We start from the raw sequence: 22,350 nt of genomic DNA, 5'->3' as shown, positions 1-22,350 counted from the left end.
TTACAAAACAACCATCAAGATAAAAATGCAAGAAAATTATTATTTTTTTTAATTAACTATAAAAAGAATATTATGGTCGGCTGTGGGCCCCTAAATGGCGTGGGCCCCCCCGCAATGCGGGGTCTGGCGGCACTGTAGTTCCGCCCCTGCGAGAAATCAACAATCGCTGTCTATAAACTCGTCAAACCAATGGGCCTAAATTCACTAACAAAACATGTACTTGAAATCAAGTTATCTGCCCTTGTTCAAAAGATGATGAAATCATAGTTTTAAATAAAAACTGACACCTTTAGTGCTCGCAAGTGCTGGTTGGTAAACTGATTACATAAATGTTCAAACCACATTTTTAAAGTAACGTTACATTTGTTTTACAGCTTTTCTGGATAATTTTTGAATAAATAATATAGCATCTTGAAATAACCTTCTATTAAATTCAATTACTACTGGTCACAGCGCTAATACTTTATCCCTAATACACTTCAAACATAATTATGATAATTCATGTTTGGGCTATGCTTGTAATTTTTGGTTGCCTGCATATTTTATAATTATCTAAAACAAATATTCGAGTGTACGTATTTATCTTGAAGACGATGGAACTAGTATCTGTAATTTATAAAAGAATAAGAACGATTTTTAACAGACGCTTTGAGTTATCGTTGGTTTCTTACTTGAATACTAAATATATAATTTCAAACCTTGATTATTAACACTTTGAAAGAACATTTATTTGGCCGCTCTATTGACTAAATTTGTGTATTAACAGTACTAAAAATAATTTTTAAAAACTATTTAATTGTTCAACAGTGCTTAGGTCTATAATTTTATTTAGTTTAAAAAAGGAATGCCAATTTTGTGATGGCTTTTAAAAGAGTTTCTGTAAAATTTGTGGAAAGTCAACTTGCATTCCATCTCTTGATTTCTATAGGAATGGATTAAAATCTTTCTATTGTTACTGACCTGTCATACAGTCTGGAAACACCTATTGAATCGGGTAATTGTGGGAAAGTTTCAGAGGTAATGTTCTTGCCAAAAAGTTTATTCAACCTCAACCTATTGGGAAAATTATAACGATACCAATATCCGGTATTAGATAAACTATACAATCTATTAAAGTGCTTGAATTAGATCGCCCACTCTCAGAAGCCACACAAACTTGAATTTCTACCGCTCAATTTTACCTGCACCGTGCATTCAAACTTTTAATTTCCTCCCGTTCTTCGACTATACAAAAAAATAAACGAAAAAAATCATTTTTAAAAAAGAAAACTGCCTTTAAATTTTATACTGAACTGTTTTCAAATAACTGTTAAAATTAATTAATAATGACTAATAAGTTATGTATTTTATTGACAAACTTGTTATTTTTTAACACTGCTACTCAGGAGTTAATTAAAGCGGTTTTAGCACTTAGCATTAATGTCAAAACTCAAGAAAGAGAAACGCAAACAGTTTCGACCTAAGGTCTTTGACGGTTAAATACATTGGAATTATTAATTCACTATTCTCATTCTATCTAGAATATTAATAAAAAAAAACTACTGCTATGATTTATTTGTATTGCAAAATAGATAACGTTTTACCAACGTCAATAGTTCCATCTCAATTACCCCCTGTCAATTAACCCCCCCCCCCACATGACAATACCCTACGCCTAGAACTGCAGTGAGACATTACTTACACCTTAACATAAGCTATGGTAACGGTAAAGGCAACGACATCGGTAGTGATAGGATGTAATAAAGAACAAGGATACAGTGAAGATTAAAGATAAGCAAGTGGTTTTGATTAGCTACAATGCTAGGGATTTGGAGATAGCTATGGGGAAAGAAGAGGATAAGTATTAGTGTAATACGTATTGTGTTGTGAGGGAATTACACAGATGGTAATTGAGAGGAGGCAATTAATCAGGGGTTAATGACTGGGTGAGGGTAGGTGTGGCTAACGCCTTACGCCCAAATAAAATTTGTCATAATTAAGATAAAATGATGGTTGGATTTTTATTATATGCTCATTTTAGTTAGATTTTTTTATATTATTGGCATTTCTGTACACATTATTTAACTTTTAATACACACAGGTGGCTTATATTTTTGTACTAGATATAGAGTATGCTGTGTTGTACAATGTTCTGTAACACTTTCTTATATTTTATTGTTTTCTGTTCGTTTACGCTAATGTTACGCTTTGTCATGTTTTGCTAATATGGTGTAAAATGCTATAGGTTACTCTTACATGATACTACTCCGATATTTTAAGTTTGTACATTTCAATTCTATCATATTGGGTTGGTGCTCATCAGGAGAGGGAAAATAAGTAACAAGCGATTTTCTGTTTAACGTTTTGACTCTGATGTTTATTTTATTTGTGTAACTAACAATGTTATTGAGGAATGACAGGTGATGTTTAGGTTTTTTTTTTAGAACCACATGATGTTGCTGTTTTGAGCATAGCGTTAAGTAATGCTCTTTAATTTTTCTCAAATCATTTTGTAAACAACAATACGCATGTGTGTTAACATTTACATTTGGACATGACTTTTAATGGCTGGAGCAAAGCCTAATCGATAACGGCTAGTATAAAATAAAAATGTTTTTTTAGTAAATTTCACGGGGGTGAACTGTATTATAACTAAACTAAATGTTTTTTTGTGTGACTTAAGTACTTTTTAGCACTACTTTTAGCGTGGTTTCGATGTATGGTAGAAACAATTCACACGTTTTAGTAGATTTATCCTAGAAACAATTTATAAAGTGTGGAATGGATGTAGATGGATATAGAACTTTCTTAAACTTTGGGTTAAATTTACAAAAGTTGTTCAATTTCCAATTAAATATTTGTATGTTTAATTAATAAAACTGAATACTTTTTAATATTTACAACATATAATACATGTTGTTTTAATTAAAATAGTTACCTATTCAACCACGTGTCACATCGAATCATCATGCTACTATATCTCCATTACATGACACTTTACTTTATCTGACCAATGCCTGTTAAGCTAATTTGCAAACAATGTTTGTGCTCAGATGTTGATCTTTTCTCAAATAAACGTCTTGGATATAATATTAAGCGGTTTATTTTCACTTCCGTTAAGGCCAATGATATTAATTTTATTTAAACTCTAGCTGATTATTACAAGTAACTTGCTTTTTAAATGCATGTGACGTCTTTTATTTTGATGTATATATGTTTTGCCTACATATATGTATTTATATGTATGTTGTCCAGTAGTGACTGTACAAATCTCCAGTAGTGCCTGTCAAAATAGAGTTACAAGATTAGCCACAAACCCACAAACAAACATACGTTGCGAACTAAATTATAGCTTTTAAATGTGTTTTCTGTATTCTTTAATATATATTTCTTGTCATTATAACGGGTTTTTATACTTGTTTTATTTTCTACTCTATTATTTGGAAATAATATCGATATAAGAGTAAATCGATATTAAAGTTTTAAAAACAATTAGCTCTATATTTTTATTGACATTCCGTTATTCTTAGTTAAGAGGTCACCACACACCAGTACAACATATTAGCTTTAACACCTATGCAGTTACTCTAAAAGACAATTATCTGTCCCTAAGTGAGTTCCTTCGTCATCTTTCTAAAACATTCGCGACGACCTCGCCAGACTCATCAAGTTTCTAATTGTCACCCCTTATAGTTATTGAACATAGTAATGCTAAAGAATTGTGAGCTATCAATGACCAACAAAACGGAAGCGCTTTGAAATCGAAACCTTAAGGACAGATAACCTGACAAGACTGCTGTTATTTCTGGTCTTTGAACTCGTGTTGTGGAACGGAGTGGCGTGTTTATGTGTTGACTAGTTAAAGATGTATGCTCTACTTCCGCTGAACTCTTCCGGAACATTAGCTCACAACAAAAGCGAGCTTCAAGTCGTATTTTGTTTTCATCCAGATAGATCACTTAAACATCAGCTTACAAAAAGAACTGGGTTCAAATTGCGTTCTGTTTTCATAAAGATAGATCACTTGAACATTAGCTGACAACTACAGCCGGATCAAGATGGACCAAGCACTTCAATTGTACACAACACCTGAAGGATGGCTCTCGAGGCAAGCTCGACTAAAGAAAATATTGATCTCAGGTGAAAAACGAGAAGCATTTAAATATTAAATTGACATGAACTTTGAATGGAGCTTCTGTAGAACATTTTATGGAACTTAATTAAACTTGAAGGAATCAAGTATGAACCTGAACCAAACATTTGTTTAACCTGCTGAGTGGCTGTATCCACATTTGTGTGACTTGTTATGTAGATTGTCTGACCCCTACAAATTTATGTGACCTGTTATGTAGATTGTCTGACCCCTACACATTTATGTGACCTGTTATGTAGATTGTCTGACCCCTACACATTTATGTGACCTGTTATGTAGATTATTTGACCCCTACACACATTGTTTCGTAACTGTAACAAACTTTATAAAACCTGCCATATACATGTACTAGCCTGCATATCACCTGCGTCGATATTTTCCTGAAACAGAATCGATATGCTGAACACAAATTGAAAATACTTATTAACGGCCTTCATATTTTATCTTAATGAAGGCGTTTCTTACAATTACTTTACACAAACACAGACAACTTCAAATTTTAGCAACAAGAATTTCTAAAAGATCTACCTGTTTAGAAATAATGTTTTGAAAACAAAGAGATGTGATTTTATGAATCTTGACAAAATGCTTCTAAGCAAATGTGAATTGTGCTAATATTGTACAACTCTGTGATATGTTGAGACTATTTGAAAACAAAAACAAATAGTAACTGTTACATTTTGAGGAATCTGTAAATTGTCATCAGGTATTTGTACAACCCTTGTTTGTAGAGCGCTACTCAGCATAGGGTAACTCAAGGAACTTGCAAGAGAACTATTAGGCACATATCTATTCATGTCTACAAAATCTTTCTGGAGTATGGCATCAAACCAACCCCCTACCCTACACGCAGAGACACACACAGACACATAAATGCACATAGAGACATGCACAGACATACATAGACACACACAGACATACATAGACTTACACAGACATACACAGACATACACAGAAACATACAAACGCACACAGACATAAACGTCCTATCATTGTAAACACTGTACCCTTTGAATCGCTACGTTACAGCTAAAGCTACATAAAACTTGCAGCGCTCTAGATCAGTGACCCGCTAAAGTTTCAAACGTGGATTCAATCATTAATCCCCATAATCGGTTCATCTTGCATACATTACAACAATGCTCCGAAAAATCCCAGACGGTCTCTATGTAAATGAAGAATCTGAAACTGAAAGGGGAGATATCTGATTCTACTAACACCCTCTCGACAATGGCGGAACTAGAAAAAAAGGGCCACCCCGCAAAACAAATTTCTGGGCCCCGCTATATAAATAAATAAATAAATAAATATATATATATATATATATATATATATATATATATATATATATATATATATATATATATATATATATATACATATACCAACACAGAATACAAACATTGGATACTCATTTCAGGCCTAATCGTGTTTTTAAAAAAAATGTGTTTTGTTTTCAATTTAAACAAGTTACAACTTGTCAAGTTTGTGAGTGCACTCGTCTGTTTTAACTTTTGTTTTTACATTTAGAACTGGTTTATTTCATATTTGCTGTAAACTGCTTACCGTCTAGTATTTTGACGGTCATAAGAATTTAAAACGTGAAAGCTTTGTATGCGTAATGGTTTCTCGTGTTATGTTTATTTCAAAGTTTTTTTGTATTTATATTATTTGTTTTAAATATATTTGCTTTTAATTCTATGTTATTCTTTAGTGTATATTTTTAGAACATATAATAATTAAGAGAAGTAATTGCTTTTTAATTTGTTTAGAACAAAAATATTAAAAGAAGCTTATGAGCACACCTATTTAACTATTTAAAAAAGGGAAATAAGTCATGGAAGTGTTTTGAACGTTTGCTTAGGCATATATTTTTTTTTACGCAACAGCATAATAATATGTTATCTACAGTATAACATCACGACAAAAGTAGATCTGTTTGTTTTTCACAAAAGCTTTTACTGTCAATTCAAAAGTGCAAGAAAACAGTGGGTTTTTTTTAACTATAAAATTTTTATTATGGTCGGCTATGGGCCCCTAAATGGCGTGGGCCCCCCGCATTGCGGGGTCTGGCGGCACTGTAGTTCCGCCCCTGCCTCTCGAGAGTGAAAGATATCTGATTCTACTAACACCCTCTCGAGATTGAAAGATATCTGATTGTATAATTGTGTACTTGAGATCGTTGAGTTGAGAACTGCAAAAAGAGACTGTGTTAGCCTTGACGAGCAGCTCGTGAAATATTAATCAGGCTAGGGGCCAATGTGAAGGGTCCGTTCATGGACGTATTGCTGCACTGACGCTTACCCAGGATTTTGTGGTAGTTGTGTCTCCTTGCTGCAGGATGAAGTTGGGATTAATTCTCCTGTTACATTTTGTAACAGGTAAGTAAATATTTTAATGTTTGCATCTTTGTGTTAATAACTCTAAATGTCGAATGTTTTTTGTAGTTTTGTTGGGGATTTTTTTTTAGTTTCTATTGACACATTTTTATGTAATTATCGTTAACCTTAATTTAATGGCGATACTAATTTTGCAAAAAAATAAATGTTATTTTAATTAGTATGAACTCGAGTACTTTTGCATGCAAAAATATTTCGTAATGTATTGGTTCCTGACAAAAGAACCCGTTTTCAAAATACGATAAACACGACCTTGTTATGGAAATGCTAATAATAATCTGAATTATGACAAAATAACTAATGACAACCGACGGAATAAAAGTCATAAAGGGCGTATTAGAACTTTATCATAATCAGAAACAGAAACAAGAACATGTTAGGGAACATCATGGCGGCAGGACATGAGACTGACCACAGTATCCCTTCACATGCCGAAACACATAAACTCTACTTCATCTGCTCTACAGTCCCTTAGTTCCTATTGAGTAGACTTTACATAGGCCTTGTTGTCGTGTAGCCATAGGCCATGTTGTCGTGTAGCCATAGGACATGTTGTCGTGTAGCCATAGGACATGTTGTCGTGTAGCCATAGGACATGTTGTCGTGTAGCCATAGGACATGTTGTCGTGTAGCCATAGGACATGTTGTCGTGTAGCCATAGGACATGTTGTCGTGTAGCCATAGGACATGTTGTCGTGTAGCCATAGGACATGTTGTCGTGTAGCCATAGGACATGTTGTCGTGTAGCCATAGGACATGTTGTCGTGTAGCCATAGGACATGTTGTCGTGTAGCCATAGGACATGTTGTCGTGTAGCCATAGGACATGTTGTCGTGTAGCCATAGGACATGTTGTCGTGTAGCCATAGGACATGTTGTCGTGTAGCCATAGGACATGTTGTCGTTTGGCCATAGGACATGTTGTCGTGTAGCCATAGGACATGTTGTCGTGTAGCCATAGGACATGTTGTCGTGTAGCCATAGGCCTTGTTGTCGTTTGGCCATAGGACATGTTGTCGTGTAGCCATAGGACATGTTGTCGTGTAGCCATAGGACATGTTGTCATTTGGCCATAGGACATGTTGTCGTTTGGCCATAGGACAGCGTGCTCATGTAGTAATAGACACCAATGCTAACCCCAAAGTCCATGTAATATCCATTCGTTGACAAAGGTCACAGAATCATGAACTCTGCTTCACCTGCTCTATATAACATCAGCCTATAGCAATAACTGTTGAGTTTATTTACCAACACGATTTCAATAAACATCGAGAGCTTGATGTGCAGCGATACTCCAAAATGAGGCTATTTTCATCAGGAGCCCAAGCCCTAATGAGTGGGGTCTTTTGCTGTATAACAAGCTGATGGTAGCTGGTTTTAATGAAAAGTTTTATTAACTAGAGAGCTTCTATCATTAGAAATCTTTATCAGAACCCATTTTGTCGCTGATATTTTTTTTGTTCGTATTGACACGGACCTCAAAAGGCGGGCCCTTTTACGGAGTAAATACATCAGGAAAAATATCTGATCATTTCTTGAAGGAAGAATTAAGTCTGAAATTTTTTTATTAAAAGAAATAGGCCTTCTCTCTGGGGTTATTTTATAAAGGATCCGCAGCTTCTTGCACGTATTTCAGTCGCTAAATTAAAGTACGTTGTCCCTCGAGCAAAATATGCATATACGTTTAATTTCATTATGCGTCTAATACCACTAATTTATTTATCTACGTTACATGTTTATCTACTTATCTACTTTACATGTGTACTACCACTGGTTTATCTACGTTTAATGTGTACTACCACATGTTTATTTATCTACTTATCTACTTATATGTGTACGAACACTGGTTTATCTACGTTTAATGTGTACTACCACATGTTTATTTATCTACTTATCTACTTATATGTGTACTAACACTGGTTTATCGACGATACATGTGTTCTACCATTGGTGTATTATTTCATGCACAGAGCTTAAGCCAGCAGATGCTAAAGAAACGACCTACAGGAAACAAGATTCCAGTAAACTTATGCTGCTCATCTTCTCGGCAAAAATTGATGCCGCCTCCCTGGTCACGTGTTCTACCAAGTGCTCACTCTCAGACAAGTTGTGTTATGGGTTCACGTACAATAAGGTGTTGAGGGAATGTTACCTGGGTAAGTTACCTGAGTAAGTTACCTGGGTAAGTTACCTGGGTAAGTTACCTGGGTAAGTTGTGTTATGGGTTCACATACAACAAGGTGTTGAGGGAATGTTACCTGGGTAAGTTACCTGGGTAAGTTACCTGGGTAAGTTACCTGGGTAAGTTACCTAGATACGTTACCTGGGTAAGTTGTGTTATGGGTTCACATACAACAAGGTGTTGAGGGAATGTTACCTGGGTAAGTTACCTGGGTAAGTTACCTGGGTAAGTTACCTGGGTAAGTTACCTGGGTAAGTTACCTGGGTAAGTTACCTGGGTAAGTTACCTGGGTAAGTCACCTGGGTAAGTTGTGTTATGGGTTCACATACAACAAGGTGTTGAAGGAATGTTACCTGGGTAAGTTACCTAGGTAAGTTTTCTATTGGTTTATGTGGAACGGGGATATTGAGGGAATGTTACCTCGGTAAGTTACCTGGGTAAGCTATGCTATGGGTTCACGTAAAACAAGGTCTTGAAGGAATATTACCTGGGTAAGTTACCTGGGTAAGTTGTGTTATGGGTTCACGTAAAACAAGGTCTTGAAGGAATATTACCTGGGTAAGTTACCTGGGTAAGTTGTGTTATGGGTTCACGTAAAACAAGGTCTTGAAGGAATATTACCTGGGTAAGTTACCTGGGTAAGTTGTGTTATGGGTTCACGTAAAACAAGGTCTTGAAGAAATGTTACCTGGGTAAGTTACCTGAGTAAGTTGTGTTATGGGTTCACGTAAAACAAGGTCTTGAAGGAATGTTACCTGGGTAAGTTACCTGGGTAAGTTACCTGGGTAAGTTGTGTTATGGGTTCACGTACAACAAGGTGTTAAGGGAATGTTACCTGAGTCAGTTACCTGGGTAACGTTACCTAGGTAAGTTGTTCTATAGGTTTTCGTGGAACGGGGGTCTTGAGGGAATGTTACCTGGGTAAGTGCTATGGGTTCACGTAAGCCTCAAGGAATTTTTCCTCGATGTGTGTGTTCTTGTTTTACTTTCACCGAAGCTTCTACTGTAGAATTTCATAATTGTCAATGGGTATAAACAGATTATGTGTCGTATTTTGGTTACTTGTGAGTCGACTCGGCCTTCGTCTCGTGACCTACATACACTTGAGACAACTCTAATTAATTTAATGTCCTAAAAATGTCCTAAACACAACGAGCACTGCATGTTCTGCTCGCTCCATTGACCTTCAGGTCAGGAACACACTGGCCTACTTTACCTGGGTTAAGTTTATCCTCAAGTTCAACAAACGGTTTTATAAAAGATAACATCCATGGATGAGAAAATCCACTTAGGGCTGGATCGATCTAGGACCCATCGTCTGTGGGGTAGTGAGTTGAAGTATATGTCAGCGAGGCAATACATCTACAGTTCTGCATGTTGAGTACCTTGTTCTGGCCTAATGATTGCGGCAATACATCTACAGTTCTGCATGTTGTGTACCTTGTTCTGGCCTAATGATTGCGGCAATACATCTACAGTTCTGCATGTTGTGTACCTTGTTCTGGCCTAATGATTGCGGCAATACATCTACAGTTCTGCATGTTGTGTACCTTGTTCTGGTCAAATGATTGCGGCAATACATCTACAGTTCTGCGTTGTACCTTGTTCTGGTCAAATGATTGCGGCAATACATCTACAGTTCTGCATGTTGAGTACCTTGTTCTGATCAAATAATTGCGGCAATACATCTACAGTTCTGCATGTTGAGTACCTTGTTCTGATCAAATGATTGCGGCAATACATCTACAGTTCTGCGTTGTACCTTGTTCTGGTCAAATGATTGCGGCAATACATCTACAGTTCTGCATGTTGAGTACCTTGTTCTGGTCAAATGATTGCGGCAATACATCTACAGTTCTGCATGTTGAGTACCCTGTTCTGGCCTAATGATAGCGGCAATACATCTACAGTTCTGCATGTTGAGTACCTTGCTCTGACGTAATCATTGCTACTACAAAGCTATGCATTATTCTTCTTATGAAAGCAAAAGAAAATAATATTTACAATGTCTTTGTTAAACAGATACTGGGAAAAAAAATGTATTGCTTACATTTCGCTAGACATATATTTTTTTTAGTGCGTATGAAATAACTGTTAGATTGTTATTGTAACTATTTCTGAGCATGTATCTAAAGTTGGTGTAACAGTGCATGAGTATATGTGAGTTAAATTTCGAGTTTTGTGTCTGTAGTTATATACGATCTTGTGTGGTGTATGTTCGTGTGTATAGCTGCTTTTATTATTCTTTTGTCTTTGTAAAGACGAAATTATCTTTATGGGTGTGTGTAATGTGATTGTTATGTTGTTAAGTTTACTGTTTGTATGTACAAAGTAACTCCTATGGTGTATGGTTCTTGAATGGTATTGAATTGTTGCTAGAAAAAGGGCGGAACTACCGCAAGACACCCGCAATGACCTGGTCGGGTGGGGGGAGGACTGCGTTTAGGGTGCCCAAATCCGTCAGTAAATTATAAAAGTATAGTTCATCTTTAGACGTAGTGATGAAATGGGCAGATGTCTTTGGTTACTTGACCTCAACAAGGAATATGAATCACTATACCCAGCCGCCTTTCATTTCCCCAACGTTAAGCCAAGTACCCATCAGAACTGGGTGGACTTAAGAATGACAATTTTTTATTTTTATTTTTTTTAAATAGCCCAATAGGAGCTCATAATTCTCCTTTAAATAGACCATTAGCTTAGCCCATAACAATCAATTCAAACGTCTAATTGGGGTCCATAACACTCAATAAAATAGCCAACAGCAGTCGAATAGGAGCCCATAACTAACCTTTTAAAGGACAATTGGCATTCATGCAAGTTGCATTTTGGGGCTTTCTGGCAGAGGTTTATTTGATGCATTTATCGCATTCGGGAAAAATGTTCATTCGGGCAAACGGTATTGGGTCAAGTCTTTTCAAGGAAGTTGTCGAAGACCGAAATTGAAGCCCGATTTATTTATTTTTTTTAATTTTTTTTTTGCGGGGGAGCCATTTTTTCTAGGTCGGCCACTTTTTGTGGTTTAATTTTTTATTTGCTTACTTTATTATTTTTCATGTTAAATACTTTAATAATTGGTTATTGACTGTGCTTTTGTTCTTTCTACTTGACTGTGCTATTGTCCCACTTGAATGTGCTTTTGTTTTGTCCCACTTGAATGTGCTTTTGTTTTGTCCCACTTGAATGTGCTTTTGTTTTGTCCCACTTGAATGTGCTTTTGTTTTGTCCCACTTGAATGTGCTTTTGTTTTGTCCCACTTGACTGTGCTATTGTCCCACTTGAATGTGCTTTTGTTTTGTCCCACTTGAATGTGCTTTTGTTTTGTCCCACTTGACTGTGCTATTGTCCCACTTGAATGTGCTTTTGTTTTGTCCCACTTGAATGTGCTTTTGTTTTGTCCCACTTGACTGTGCTATTGTCCCACTTGACTGTGCTATTGTCCCACTTGAATGTGCTTTTGTTTTGTCCCACTTGAATGTGCTATTGTCCCACTTGACTGTGCTATTGTCCCACTTGACTGTGCTATTGTCCCACTTGAATGTGCTTTTGTTTTGTCCCACTTGAATGTGCTATTGTTCTGTCCCACTTGACTGTGCTATTGTCCCACTTGAATGTGCTTTTGTTTTGTCCCACTTGAATGTGCTTTTGTTTTGTCCCACTTGACTGTGCTTTTGTCCCACTTGACTGTGCTATTGTTCTGTCCCACTTGACTGTGCTTTTGTCCCACTTGACTGTGCTATTGTTCTGTCCCACTTGACTGTGCTTTTGTTCTGTCCCAGGCTCCTATCTTGTACCGACCAACATAACAAACCCGAACCCGGACACGAAGATCTACTCGACTGGTCAGTTCTGTGACACACACGAGAACGTGACGCTACGGGCTGACGGGGGCCTCAACTCTTGCGATTTCCTGGAGTGTTTTGGTAAGTTAACGTTGCGATTTATTGGAGTGTTTTGGTAAGCTACTTAGCTAACGCAACGCTTTAGTAATTTTCTCTCGCCTTATACAAAAAGAACATTAACGACTACCTTTTAGATGTTGTGTATAGCATCAAATTTTGAATATAAAAAATTTCAATTTCAATTTAGATCGTCATGTTGTAATGTGTTCACTTTTTGTTCCCTATGTCAGTGATGAACATCACTCTAGGCAGTGACAACAACTACAACCCAGATGACCCCAAAGTTTACCGCTCATGCAAGGACGTGGTCAGTAGCCAGCCCAGGCAGTTGGTCAAGCTCTCGACTGGCATCGTGGTCATGTGTGACACACAGACAGACGGCGGGGGCTGGACCATCTTCCAGAGACGTGTCACCGGTGACGTCAGTTTTAACCAGGGCTGGAACAACTACAAGTACGGCTTCGGGGACTACAGTAACGGAGATTTCTACCTGGGGAACGAACACCTGTACTGCATGACCTCGAGCAAGAACTACGAAATGATGGTTGACCTGAAGTGTACGTTCAGGAACTACGACTACACGTACGCCAGCTTCAGGCTATCCGACGAGTCCAGTGGGTACACGTTGTCCATCACGAAAGGATCGGGGAATGCTGGAGACTCGCTGTACCTTGTCCACAACAGCGTGCCTTTCTACACCCCCGACAGGGACAATCCTTTCAACTTCTTCCCAATGTGTGCCACTACTCACGCTGGAGGATGGTGGTTCTACGGACCCACTTGTTTCTCTGGCTACCTGAATGGTCGCTGGACCTTGCCCTTAGCTTGGCCAAGTAACGGCATAGCATGTCCGTCACCGCAGACAAGCGAAATGAAGATTCGACCAAAGTAGCTTCACTGCAGTCCTTCGCTAAACAAACATACGCGGACATTTGGTTAAATACAGAGTTTCTGTGAAATACACCAACACACTATACGTTACACCACATACCACAAATTACATACCCTATACTATATAGGCCTACTCGATGCCCCCCTACCCCGCATCACGCATTTTCACAAAATTACGACCCCCCAACACCTTGAAGTCTGACTTCATTTATGGACAACACCTAAAGTAAAAATTGCACGCTTTGTTTATCTCAAGAAGTAAACGAACCTCAGAGATATCATTTAAAAAGCGGTAAAATTTAGGTCAATTTTTTTCAATGAATGTAACCTAGGCATGAGGAATAAGGGTATGTGCTCCGTTTATTTCGATATTTTACAATGTAAGATCTAAAGCCTTTTGAATATTTTTACCATGTTTTGCACTTATAAGTAAGTATTAAACAGCTAAAAAAGGAGGCTGTGTTAAAGTCGTGCCATTTCGAGATATTTCAAAGTATAAAAGTTATGTGCATTGTGAACATCTTACGCAAACATTATTATGACTATAAGTTTGCTTCTTCATTGCAGTGTGACGATCTTTAGAGAAACGAATGTGTCAATGCTGGATTAGTTTAGCTTCGATAATTTGTTTCTTTTATGATTTAAAAAAAAAATGTCTCATGTATTTGTATGTGTAAACTTAAGAAGAAAAGTATTCTTTTTTCAAACAGCTGCCATTTCCATAGTTGAGTGTTTGGATATAGTCGACATGATAGTCAAGTAGGCCAAAACATGTAGGAAACATAATTATCACGATTTTTTATCATGATGTTTTGATGATTATTATTTTTCATTTACTGATCCAGTATTGTAGAGTTTTTATTTTAACCATTTTAACTATTAAATTCGTGAGACGAGTGAATGGGAATGGTGGGGGGGGGGGGGGGGGGGAGAGGCATGGTCGATTGGTAGAACTTAGGACTGCTAACACGTAAGATCTAGCTTGGATCGCCTGCCAGGCTTTGGAGGATATCCTTGTGTCGACCCAGCCGTTGCTACTAACTAGTGGCGTAGGGAGGTCGGGTGTCACCCGGTGCGGCACTTAATGGTGTCACCCCCCCCCATAGGCGTAGCGACTCTTCCCGGGGACAAACTTTCAATTTTCGATTTGCACACCCCCCACCCCCCTCAAACTTTCGATTTGCACCCCCCCCCCCCCCCCCCCCCCACTCAAACTTTCGATTCGCACTCCCTCAAACTTTCGATTTACACCCCCCATCACATTTTTCTCTATATATTTTACTATTTTTTGCCTTGGTGTCACCCCCCTAAATGGTGGCACCCGGTACGGTCCGCACCCCCGCCCCCCACTACCCCCCTCGCTACGCGTCTACTACTAACTGGCTCAAAACAGGGAGCAAATATCTGACAAAATTATCCCCATGTTTGCCCACAGCGTTGGTGATCGGGCATTTGTCGCGTTCGTGCAAGTGTTCAATCGGGAAAACATTCGGCGCCGTACTTTAATATTATTGACATTTTTGAATAAATCACGCACTTGAGGAATTGATTTAAACTATTTTATTGACAGGTTGAGTTATATTTCATAAAACAAAAAAAAACAAAAAAACAACTGAAGTTTGCTAATATACAATGCATGCAAATGAAGAAGAAATACCAATAACACATTGATTTACAAATTTTATTACACACAGGCAATTAGGTTTCGATACCGTTTTACAAATTTCGGGATCATTACTACGTATATTACAAAATAATTTTCGAGTTGATTTATTTGGTAAACAAAATTCACAAAATTATCCTTAAGCACTGAAACATCAAAAGTAAAGAAATTATTTGCTACTTAGGCTATAATAAAATAAGTATTCGTTGGAATTAAAACTAAAATAATCAAGATTAAGCAAATTGTGAGAGTTAACTTAATGGATTTAAAATCCCTAATTCTTTTAGAGTGGGGTACAGCATTGAAAAAATTCTTTACATTTCTATGTGAAATTGTTAACTTTATAATAATTGAAGATGTGCAAACCCCTATAACAAAAGTGGGAACAATGACAGCATATGTGAAAATTATCCACGTATTGTAAATTACAAACAAATCCATTTTGTATTTTAAAAATATACGTATGCCACTTCTGGGACGGTACTGTTGTTTAAATCTGGATACGTTTTCCATCTAACCCTGTACATCAAAGATCGTGACAAATACAATACAGCTGAGAATAAGAAAATACCAACCACGATGCACTTGATACGAAATGTTGTAAGTAAATTAGAGGCAGCAAAAGGAAACACAACAGCAATGAATCTTTCCGCACTTATTAAAGTGACCATTTGAACACTTATACATATAGCATACTGGTTCCATTCTAAAATATACACAACGAAGTATGTGAGAATATAAGATCCTGATATGGTTTCAAATCGTTTGAATGTCAGATAAACCTGGTACCACATTTGTGTCATTGAGAAGAAAAGATCCGATACAGCTAACAATGTTAAAACTATGTTGGTTGATTCGTTTAGTCCATTATGAATAAGAATAAGTATTGCTAAACTATTTCCAACGATACCAAACGCACACAGGATCGGGGTTATTAAACAATTAAAAATCAAATCGATAAAGTTAGCAGCTGTATGTGTTACATCAATATAAGACTGAAATGAACTTAAAGAATTTGTTAAGTTTATTATGTTTATTTCTCCCATTTTATTTTTGAATACAGTCTCGTATTGTATTACAAGAATTGAATTTAAATAAACTGTTGCTTGACGTTTCTATACATAACTAGCCATCAGTACTCGTTTCATGTGAATTATAAGCCTATATACTTGTTTGAGAAATATATTATAAAATAGTTATTGATCAAAATACAATGGGATTTACCACACGTTGGACGATATTAGTAACAAAGCAAAGAAGTCACTAAACAGCTACAAAATCCGACGCGTTTAATATAACATACACTTCCAATACCTATTAGAAAATTTAAAGCAAAATGACACAGGCGTACATTATTTATATTAACACAACACCATATTAAATGCCCACATTGATTAATTGACTTAAATGATTCCTTAAAAAAACCTGGCTATGCAATTGTATTTTTGTTGTTTTTAAACTAATTTATTTTTATTATTTGTGGCCGAGAAAGTTGTATACATTTTATAGCGTAGGCTTACGTCTTGATAAGTAATATATAGATTTAAATGAAATTGAAATAGAATAGTTAATTTCATATTCTAAAATTGTAAGATGTGGGAAGCGAATTTTATTGTAGATGACGTCGTTAGTTTGTGTATCATTTTCGACATTCGATTTTTCATTCTATTTTTAACCCACAATCGATGACGCCATTAGATAACTGTATTATCAGTAAAACACTAAACATTGGATACATTTAATTGCAAATAATTGCATTTCGTTGATTTAAAAGTTTTAAAAGCGCTATTTAAATGGTATTATTCTAAATTGTAAAAGTGTTTTGTTAAAAAACGACTAAAACAAAATTTGTTTATACTTAAATTTATTTTTATGAATGCATTTTCATGCGCTTAAATTTATAAAATATTTTTTTTTCTCAAACACGACTTAAAATAGTAAAGCTTAATATAAACGCCGAGGTATCACATTTGGGTATTATAGACGAATAAGTTTAAGTTAAAAATAAGAGTCTATTATTCGGATTTTTTAAAATTTTATTACATTCAATTAAACACTTATCGTGTCACATACTACATGGCGAAACTATCATTTTTATCTCACGCAAAATTAATTTTATGCAAATTACTTGTTACATTAGAATGCAGTTGTTTTAAAACGTTTCAACATTTATATTACATGATCAAAACAAAGCACAGACGATTCAAACAATTTTATATCGCCTGCAATAATAATATAGAAAATATGGTTCGCACAACTAAAAACCTACCTGTTAATTAAACTGATCATCTTCAATCAAATGGGTTATATTAAAATAAATAACATAATAGTTTTTTTTACCAATTGCATACATTATTTTACACGAAAAAAGCTAATGTCAAAGAATAGTCTAACCAATAAAAGAAGTCAATAATTACATGTAACTTACAAGTACTATGTGATATTTAAACATATATTTAGCTCTAAGAAAACAAAATATATAATTAACAGTTTATAAAATCATATATAGAAGAGGAAAGAAAAATGTTAAATCGAAAACGGCAATTACACGTTTAAACCTCATGCATACAAATTCATTTTTAAGGAAGAAAAATATAACATATTATTAAATCAGCAAAGAAAACCAAATTGACTACGCAACATAAATTCAGGATATATTATTAAGCAAAACAAGACAAAACTCAATGTACATTTTCAATAATCACAAATCGTAAATAAAACAACAATTTTAAGACAAATTATATATTCTTGTAATTATTACGTGATGCTTTAAATTTTAAAAAAGATAGACTGCAATTTACACTGTAAAACATTGATTCAACTACTTATCCAGAAATAAAGTTTTAAAAACAAAATAACGAAGTTTTAAAAAAAGAACAGGTTGTAACAATTTAATGAAAGTAGATGTAGGTCTTTATCCTGTAATACTTGAAAACCAACCATCCACTCGGCTCTTGATAAATCTTAGGCTGGTCAAAATGTTACAGTCTGATTGACTACACATGTATTGCTATTTATTTTTAGGGCGTTCTTGTCACAAAATAAGTTAAAGAAATTTTAATCCTCAAGTTACCATTGTTTAACAAACACATGACATTATAAGTCTGCATAACTCATAAGATAAAAGAGCATTATAAACAATTTTACTTGTACTATGATAAAGTACTAACTATATGTTTTATTAATTTATTTGATCACAGAACGAGTCAGATTATTTAAATCTAGACGGAAACTCACACAAAGCATGGACCTCCTCTTTAGCCAGCGGATAGAGATGACACCTGTATACCGTCATCTCCCAGTCGACATTAGATTCCAGGTAGACACAGTTGTACTCGGTCCCGTTCTTCGGTTGACCAGGCGCCCACCTGTAGAAATAAACTGGCGAGTCGCTGTGTCTAAACTTGTACACACCCTCCTGGCTTTCGTCGTAGGCTCCTGTGTAGACGTAGTTTACTTCTCGGGGATTGTTCAGGAAATTCTTGATGACATTGTATTCGTCAGCGTCGTCTATTTCAGCCAGATAACCGCCGTATATATTACACAAAGTCTCCGCCGTGGCAACGTTGCTGTAGTAGTATTTAGAAACAGAGTAGGAGTAGTTACCGACGACGTAGTTTCTGCTAAACAACCACATGGGTTTGTTGTTCACTGCCGCAATGTTTAGAATCTCCTGCCGATTCGCTTCAATGCGTGTTGACAGGTTGGTGACGTCATGAGCGACGTTTTCCAGTGACATGTTGAACTGGGCCAGTTTGTCGTTGGCCAGCTTCAAGTCGAGATCCAATTCTCGGATTCTTTCCAAGAGCTGGTCACTGCCTGGTTGTCTGGTTGAGACGTAGGCGTCGGCTATCATGTTGATGTTATGTCCAACTTCATCCGGTCCTTGAGCTGTGCATATGTAGTGACCAGCCTGCGTTAATGTAGGCTTGACCCAGTGCAGTTCTAGAAAAGAGTGACCGTAGCTGTGAATGGAACCGTTGGCTGTTACAGCTTCTGACGTCAGCACGTGCACCTGGGGACCCATGAACAAGTTCAAGGACGCCAGCTCCGTGTAGTTTCTGGAATCGTTGGCGGAACGTGACACTATGACGGCTACAACAGCTGACAGGATGTTCTGGCTACTGTCGCTGACGTCACATCGCACTGTCAATGACGTCAGACCCAGATCAACAACCGCAGGGCTAGCGGTCAAGCGAACTACTGTACCTGTAATAGGTAATTTAACATTAAGCTAGGTCCCGTTTTAAAGCTACGTATTTGATTTAATGTAGTTGAAAATTAAGTTAGAAGAGGAATGGGATTTGATGTTTGTACTCTTGGTCCTTAGAGCAAATAACATTCGCTTTAGAAAACTTTTCTACAATACAAAATGCTTGATATAATCTAAGTGAATAAATGCAATCAATTTATTTTTATCGATTTCATGAAACTGGTTGTATAGTTTTGTGTAAAAAAAAAATGCTTATTTTTAATTTCAATTTTATTTTCAACACATGTGAGTATAATTCAATAGAATTCAAACTTACCTAAAACTGGTGTTGACAAAACACAACACAAGCTTAAGACAATTAACAGGATCATGTTGAGATTACTCCTGTAAAACAACGCGTAGGTCTCTGTCTATGTTCAACTAGAGATATCAATTTATCGCCAATCACTCATTTGAACTGTAGGACTACATAGATAATAAAAAGCGATAACACAAAATGCACTGTCACACAGCATGATGTTGCTTTAAGTGCATCAAAGTGTTACCACATACTTACAACCATCAGCAGCTGTTTAATGTTACGTGCATACAAACTCATTTATAAATATGGTTAACTGTTTAGTCTCAATGGACTTCAGATTAAAACGAACTATATATTAGCTATTTGGTATTACTGATGTAAATGTTTATTATGTTGGTTGTCATGCGCGGTTAAATCGGATATTATTTTGGGACTATATAAATTGTTACACTACAGCATTGTTTGAACAAGTGTACAGATTTCAGCTATATGTAACTGTGTACGGACTAGCGCTATATATTGCCGTGTACAGCCTACGGTTGTCTGTAGCTTTGTACACACTCTCGCTATCTGCAACAGTGTACACACTAACGATATATGCAGCCGTATATAGATTACTGGTATATGTGGCTGTGTACAGACTAATATTTATCTTTTTTAATATGTAATAAACTTATTAAAAGCATACATTCGAACAATGTTACTTTCTTTTATTTTATTTTTAACGTAAGTTTTCAATTCTTAACATGAATGCGAAATTTAATGGTAAATAGAATACATTTGTTTTTACTTTGTTGTTTGTAATTTTGTAACTCTAATACAGGTCTTTGTTTTTGTTTTTTTGTAACTATCTAATGAATACAGGAAAGAAAAGCAAAACGCATACACTTTTACAAAAATTGTGCTGGCTGATTTAACTTAGTATCTAATGTAAGGATTGTGAATGTGATACAAAAGTACACATATAGATATTTTACATAATGGTTTTATATCATTTAGAAAAAAATACTACATTTATAATTAACACGATTTAGTGACGTAATGTGAAAATTATATATTTATAATACTTATCGATAAGTAATATATGTACTGTAGATATAATTTCATAGATCATAAAAATACTGAATAAAACGTGAAAACACAGAATAATAATACGTTGTTTATTTTTTACATGTCCATAATATAAGATGAACACTGAGACATTTGACAAAACCTTAATGAAAATATGATTGCTAAATAGCAACATACATGCACTTTGAAAGTGTGTAAATGATGTTATATTGTTTTGCTAACAATGAAGTAGTTTATATATGTATATATATATATATATATATATATATATATATATATATATATATATATATATATATATATATATATATATATATATATATATACTAGCTGCATCCCGTGCTCCGCCACGGTAAATTTTTTAAAAATATACCAACTTTGGAACAGAACAGAACAAAACAAACAAAAACACAACACAAACACAAACAAAACACAACCACAACCACAACACAACCACATTACAACCACAACACAATCACAACACAACCACAACACAACCACAACCACAACACAACCACAAAACAAACACAACACAACTCCAACACAACCACAACCACAATACAACCACAACCACAACACACGGTAAATCTTTTTTAAATGTACCAAGTTGGGAACAGAACAAAACTAAATACAACACAAACGACCGCAAAGAAAAAACAAAAACGAAAAAACAAACACAACACTCAACATAAACTCAATTTAAATGTAATCATAAAGGCATATTGCTCACAGTCTATCCCGTAGCGCCAAATCGCGCGCTTTCCGAGCGCCGGCGGAAAATTTCGATTTACACCCTCCCACCTCCCTCAAACTTTCGATTTCCACCCTCCCCCCCTCTTGCTACGCCTCTGTTATAAAACCCATAGCTTTTCCGCAAATTAATTAAAGGCAGTATTTAGAATATCCGTGTTTTACCGACAATATTGCACTTCATAAATTCATGCATTTTCTTTTCAGTACTTTTAAAAATTTACAATAAAGTTTCATGACTAAAACCATTGCGCACCTAATGAACGTGATGACTTAATATAGTAATGGAGAATAGTTGATTAAAAATTATAATTAGTAAACAGTACGTTCAGTGAATAAAATAAATAAAAGATAGCCTTTTATCAATCAATGCTAATAATAATATTCCAACAATAATGTACTCTTACACGTCTGCATAATTTGCATTCACATTTTGCTAATTATATTATTCCAACAATTATTCCGTCTTGCAGATTTTGCATTCACATTTTTAGCGTGAGTTCAATTTATCTTTGAATTACCTCCAATGGTAAAATTACTAAGCAGTTTAATTAGATTTTTCTACCGTACTGTTATTATGTTATTAATATGTATCCAGCATGGTGCGATGTTTACTTTTATGGTTTCAAAAACTATAGCGATGACAGACACACGCTCAGCCCGCTTATATTATATATATATATATATATATATATATATATATATATATATATATATATATATATATATATATATATATACTATCTATAATATAAGCAGGCTGAGCGTGTGTCAGTCCGTCATCGCTATAATTTTTGGAACCATAAAAGTAAACATCGCACCATGCTGTGCTTTTCAGTGCACGGCA

General features: G+C 35.6%; 2 protein-coding genes across 2 annotated transcripts; one reads left to right on the top strand and one right to left on the bottom strand.

The window, feature by feature from the left end:
- The first annotated feature begins 12,837 nt into the window (after window positions 1-12,837).
- Window positions 12,838-13,506, top strand: LOC131946759 (ficolin-1-A-like). The gene has a single exon (XM_059307686.1). It carries the CDS (start codon window positions 12,838-12,840, stop codon window positions 13,504-13,506), a length of 669 nt encoding a protein of 222 aa, XP_059163669.1.
- Window positions 13,507-15,280: 1,774 nt separating this feature from the next.
- LOC131946744 (uncharacterized) lies at window positions 15,281-19,786 on the bottom strand. Its single transcript, XM_059307676.1, has 2 exons — window positions 19,698-19,786; window positions 15,281-19,377 (listed from the first exon to the last, which is right to left on the bottom strand). Exons 1-2 carry the CDS (start codon window positions 19,750-19,752, stop codon window positions 18,380-18,382), a joined length of 1,053 nt encoding a protein of 350 aa, XP_059163659.1. The 5' UTR covers window positions 19,753-19,786; the 3' UTR covers window positions 15,281-18,379.
- Window positions 19,787-22,350: the final 2,564 nt, after the last annotated feature.

Source organism: Physella acuta, unplaced genomic scaffold (assembly GCF_028476545.2).
Source record: "Physella acuta isolate Inbredline_101_S28 unplaced genomic scaffold, ASM2847654v3 ptg000570l, whole genome shotgun sequence".
Lineage (NCBI taxonomy): Eukaryota > Metazoa > Mollusca > Gastropoda > Physidae > Physella > Physella acuta.
The sequence above is the reverse complement of the archived record's forward strand: the minus strand, read 5'-3'. Positions and strand labels throughout refer to the sequence as shown.